We start from the raw sequence: 6,000 nt of genomic DNA on the forward strand, positions 1-6,000 counted from the left end.
CAATTGCACAGCTCAGATAAACATTGTGCAGCTACATATGCCATCAGTTACCTGTATGTAGTTGATGAAATCTTCTTTGCCAACTGATTTTCTTAGAAGTTTATATTCCAGAGCAGTTGCTTTTTTAATAACTGACCTGTGAAAATACAGAAGGCATAAATTAATTTGCTACTATGCAAGCAAAACGTGTATGTGCATTGGTATATATAAACCCTATTGTATAGAGGGTACCTAAAGGCATCCCTGCTGTATACATACTGATTTTCTACAGAAAAGTTTGCCAGCTGGGTGGCATTATAAAGTAGACGGGTTGGGGCATTATAAATTAATATTGTCTGCTATCCATAGCCCAAATTAATTGCATAATTTAACAAATTTATTTAACAATAATTTAAGTAATAAACATTGAAAATTGGTATTAGCTGAATTTAGCTTATTTTATTTAGCCGGTGGTCAGTCAAATCAGCTGGGTGGGGCGCCCACAACAACATTATATATATCTCCAAAAACTGTATATGTTACACACAAATATTTATATAATTAATTTGCTGGCTCACGAACAGATACAATGTATGTTGGAAATGTATATTATGAGACTCAATCACATTTAATAGGTGTACTCTTATATGAAAAACATACAAATAAAAAAAGGGAAAAACTTTTTGAGATTGCGGCAGACAAGATGTTAAGCAGAGACCTTGTACACCTGCAATCTGCACTTGAGATGCAGAATTGCATGGCAAAATATAACGTTGTACTTGTGCCATGCTAGCTCCCTCCTCTCGAAGAGTTACCCTAAAATATTTGGGATAAAGTTTTTTGCAAGGGGTGATCATAGTTTTATGGGTTTTTTTTTTATTAATTCCAGCTATGCAGGCTGAGGCAGTTTAAAGGGACATGAAAAACTATTTTTTTCCCCTCATGATTCAGATAGACCATTGGTTTTCAAACCTGTCCTCCGGCCTCCCCAACCGGCCAGATCTTCAGGATTTACTTTGGATGAGAGCCGGTAAAATTACCATGGTTACTTATCAGCCGATTATTTCCCCTGTTACCAATTTAGATATCCTCAAAATCTGCCTGTTAGGGAGGCCAGGTTTGTAAACCAGTGAAATAGAGCATGTGATTTAATCAACTTTCCAATTTACCGCTTGTTTTTGGTTCACCAGATGTGTTCAACTAGCTCCCAGAAGTTTATAGCTGCTGCTTCAACAAAGGATACCAAAAGAATGAAGCAAATTAGATAATAGAAGTAAATTGGAAAGTTGTTTAACACCTTAAGGACCTGGCATTTCTGACTAAACTTCCCCAAAAGACCAGAGCATTTTTACCATCACTACTACATTTAAACAGTTTTTTTTTTTGTTTTTTTTTTTTATTTACCCATAAAAACTATATTTTTTAGTAGACAACCCAAAGTATTGATCTAGGCCCATTTTGGAATATTTCATGCCACCATTTCACCGCAAAATGCGTTCAAATAAAAAATGAGTTAACTTTTTCACAAACTTTGGGTTTCTCACTGAAATTATTTACAAACAGCTTGTGCAATCATTGCACAAATGGTTATAAAAGTTTCTCTGGGATCCCCTTTGTTCAAAATTAGCAGACATATATGGCTTTGCCATTGCTTTTTGGTAATTAGAAGGCCGCTAATTGCAGCTGTGCGTCACACTTCTATTATTTCCGGCAGTGAAGGGGTTAATCGGGTATATTAAAACCCCTTAATTTTCGCTTTAATGTAGAGATTAGCAACAGAGCATAAAAAGAAAAAGTTCTCATAGTGGTTCAATTAATTCTAATCTTTATGACAAAATTAAAAAACAAAAGCAGCAGAATCTCACTTTAAAGGACCACTCAATGCAGTAGAATTACATAATTAACAAGTACATAATAAAAAGACAATTATTTAACACCTACTCTGAATTTCAAAGAAGCAGTAGATTTTTTTTCTGACAAACTAATTTTTTCACCCATTTGCTGGCCACCTGTATCATGTGACAGACATCAGCCAATCACAGACTAGTATACGTATAAACCTTTTGCCCTAATTAATCACGCTAGATTACGCTTCTATGGACACTTTAATGTGCGACATCACTGGTACACTTAGCGCTTGTTTGCAATCTGCGTTACCTGTAAAACCGCCAAGGTATGCCCGGAGTACTTGTCTAGTAGGGCAAATTGGAAAGATCTCCGACCTCTCAGCTGCCTCGGACAGGGCAGTTCATCCTGCTACCGAGATTATATTATGAGAGGTGCTTACACAGGCAAGGAACTACCGGAGCTAGCGGGGGTATGTCTGCGAGGTTTGCTGTTTAGCCGCTTATTTGCAACCTGTTACGAATATATACAGCACTGTACAAACTAGCGTGGATTGTTCCACTTTGCTTGACCGTCACATGGAGGATCCGGTTATCCCAGCATTTAAAGTGAAACCAACAGGACATTCTCAGCAAGTATATTTGTTGGGTCTTGTATCATCTGTATTGCTGGGGCTATACCAGGATTTGCTGTATCTGTATGAAAACCTTAGAACTACAAAGGTATTAATATCCTCCGCTCTTACATATGGACTTTATATATTGGGGTTATGTGTTAATATATTTGTTGTTATTTTTTGATCCTTGGCACATTAAACTGCTAATCATATTGCACATAGGTCTGTCTGCAGTTTCCTTATCAGTGTGGGTGGCTACATTTATTTTTAGCCATCATTTTTTTTGCACTACAGCAAATTTATTTTTAGGGGCAAGAGTGATAATTATAAGTACTGTTTTTCTTTTTTATCTAACCATATTCTCAAATTTACTTCAGCACCGGTCATTATTAGACTTTTTGCCCTAATTAACACCTGTGCCCTATTTTAGAAGTTTTATCTAACTAGTAACTAGTGTTCAGTAGGATCTTGTTCCTCAGAAACTGTGCATATAAAAAGACTGCAAATTTTGATAATGGGAGAATATTTTTAAGTGTCTTAAAACTGCATGCTCTGTCTGAATCATAAGTTTATCACTTGAGTGTCCCTTTAAATTAGGGGACTGTAAACATAAAACATTTTGACACTGCATATAAAATGACAGCTGTGTATAGTGGTCATTTATCACAATCTTTCAAAGTGCTTTTTAAACAGAATTCCTATTCCCCGTGGGTACTTACTTTGAAGCTACTCACTACCTAGTGTCTTATGTCTACCAGATAACAGTCAGAAAATCAGAGGTGACAGGAAAAAGTTCTGCTTTCTTCAATGTGTAGTCAGTATGGCTTGCGATTAACTATAGATCATTAAAATGCTTGGGAGCATTTGTGCAATTAAAGTGAATGTAAATTTTGATGCTAAAGTGCCCGGTTTTTAAAACTTTGATTAAAAACAGGGGCACTTTAATTCATCAATATTTTCATTTCACTCCTGTTGTGAAAATAAACTTACCTTTTAATCTTCACAGCAGCTCCAGCTTCCTCCACCTGTTTCAAAGCCTCTTCCTGGGTCTAAAATGAGGTATCTGGCTTCCTCCAATCACAGCAGTGAATCAGACACTGAATCCCCCGGGGGGGAATCTGTGATTGGAGGATGACCTATCAATCATTTCTGACATCAGAAATGGCTTGTGAGACCGGGGGAAGCAGCAGCTGCTGTGAAGTTTTAAAGGTAAGTTTTTTGTCACAACAGGAGTGAAATGTAAATTTTGATGAATTAAAGTGCCCCTGTTTTTAATCAAAGTTTTAAAAACCGGGCACTTAAACATCAAAATTTACATTCACTTTAAGCAACTACAGGAGTTTAAAGGGACAGCCTACTCAACAATGTTTTATTGTTTAAAAAGATAGATAATCCCTTTATTATCCATTCCCCAGTTTTGCACAGCCAACATGGTTATATTAAAGTGATGGTAACCCCAAGCGTATAACAAACATTAGGATTTAGCATCACTAAAAATAAACATTAGTTTGTCATTGTTTCATAAAAAAAATAAAAAAGAACTATGTTAAACTCACCCTTATCTGTAAGGCAATTATATTGCTTACTCAGCGACTCAGAACAAATGAATGATAAAAAGACAATGAAATAGCACTTAGTCTAAACTTCAAACGAAGTCTTTTTTGCCTGACAAATATCAGTTATGTCTATTTCCACTCCTGTGTCACGTGATGTGACAGGAATCAGCCAATCACAAATATATATAAGTATATTCTGTTAATTATTGCACATGCTCAGTAGGAGCTGGTGACGCAAAAAGTGTAAATATAAAAAGTATGCACATTTTGTTAATGAGAGTAAAGTGGAAAGTTGATTAAAATTGCATGTTCTGAGTCTATCAGAATCATGAAACTTTAATTTTCGACTTGAGTGCCCCTCTTGGATTCCTCTTTCCTTCCCTAGTAGTAATCCTGGCTGAACAGTAATGATATGGCCTTAGTACTGAACAATTGCATATTCTAGGCAAAATGTTGCAATGAGAGTCGACTCCATCTTAAAAAAAGAAGTGTCAAAGGGTAATTGAAATATTGAAGTCATATCTAAATGAAACCAGTCTTCTCAGTCTATGTAGGGCTCTCCTTTTGTGTATTTATTTATATTTACATACACATTTCATACATTGCGTTTTGCTGCGCCCCCTCCTTTGTTAAGAGCTATAACACACACAAATAATACATAAACAAACAAGTAGCCCCATTTTTACACACATATGTCTATTCCTGTCCAAAACCACAAGTATGAATAGTGGGAAAATTGTGTTATAGAACCACTATCACTAAGAACGGCAGGCACGTACCTCTCTAATTTAAATATAAAATACAATACATAATTCTAACAACACGCAAATCATAACACGTTAGCAACACAGTTACAGCAATTACATTAAAAACTACAACTCACTTGACTTCTTTCTTAGTGAAGAGACCCACTCTCTCGAGCTGTTCTAATTCAGGGATTCTATCCTCGATTCGCCGTTGTGCAAATTCAGCCATTTTCCTATCTACCGATCACTAGCACCGCCACCGATCTCTGAGTGCACATGTGGGCATATCATAGACTTCCTGTGTGCTTTTCTATGGCTTCCCCACGGCTACAATAACTTCATCAACATGGTTCCTGCTGCTATACTTTGGTCTAATTCGCTGGGATGTTCAGCAGACGTTAAAATAGTATTTTGTTTTATTATGACATTTTAGTCAATCAACCTTCTAAACAACAGTTAATTAAAATGTTTTTATTAAGAATGAGTAGTTAATTTAATCACTTTATCAAATAATACTGCTAATGCTTTAATACAGTTAATCAATAAATACTATTCCTTCATGATAATGGATAGCAATATCAATACATAATCATAATAATGGAGCAATATATTTTGAAAAAATAAAGGTTACACAATTGCATAACTAATTCAATACTTTATATTGTGTTAAAAAATAATAAAAATAATCACAACCACAATTGTTTACTAATTATTACAAATTGGCAGCAACATAAATAGAAATATTCCATTTTATGAAATTCTAACATTTAAGGGAAAAAAATATTTTTTTTTCTTTAGCAATTTCAGTTATTACTGATATCTCAGAAGTGGCAGCAAGTTTACCTCAAATAGTCCATCCCACTTTAGCTATCCAAGCATATTTAGAAGCTCCCTGCCTACTATACAAGAATGGGCAAGTTTCTGTTAATAACACCCCCAGACATCCCAACTTTTCCTAAAGTTCAGGGAGTCTCCCTCATTGTAATAGTGGCTCCGTGATGCCCGCAAATAAAATGCAATCTCCCTGAAACTACAAATACCATGATCCAATGTGGCCCAAAAAGTGTTTTTTTAAGGAATGCCTTTAGTAATCAAGCAGGAAGGTGTTGTCACAGCAAGTCTGTCTTTACTTTCAGCGTATTGCATGTCTGCCACCCTCCCTCCTGCTGTTTGGAGGTGGCGATAAGGCTCCTAGGGGAGGAGGAGAATCGGCAGCAGGCAACATAGGCTGCAGCATAGGCTGAGTGAGAACTGATAA

At 36.0% G+C, this 6,000-nt stretch overlaps 1 protein-coding gene across 1 annotated transcript in view; it reads right to left on the reverse strand.

Moving 5' to 3' along the window:
• UTP6 (UTP6 small subunit processome component) overlaps positions 1-5,048 on the reverse strand; it is a 77,591-nt gene extending 72,543 nt beyond the window's left edge. The window contains exons 1-2 of the mRNA XM_053696379.1: positions 4,880-5,048; positions 52-136 (exon numbers count right to left, since the gene is read on the reverse strand). Of these exons, the coding sequence (XP_053552354.1) occupies positions 52-136; positions 4,880-4,971 (177 nt within the window). The 5' untranslated portion in view covers positions 4,972-5,048. The remainder of the gene's footprint in view (positions 1-51; positions 137-4,879) is intronic.
• Positions 5,049-6,000: the final 952 nt, after the last annotated feature.

Source organism: Bombina bombina, chromosome 1 (genome assembly GCF_027579735.1).
Source record: "Bombina bombina isolate aBomBom1 chromosome 1, aBomBom1.pri, whole genome shotgun sequence".
NCBI lineage: Eukaryota > Metazoa > Chordata > Amphibia > Anura > Bombinatoridae > Bombina > Bombina bombina.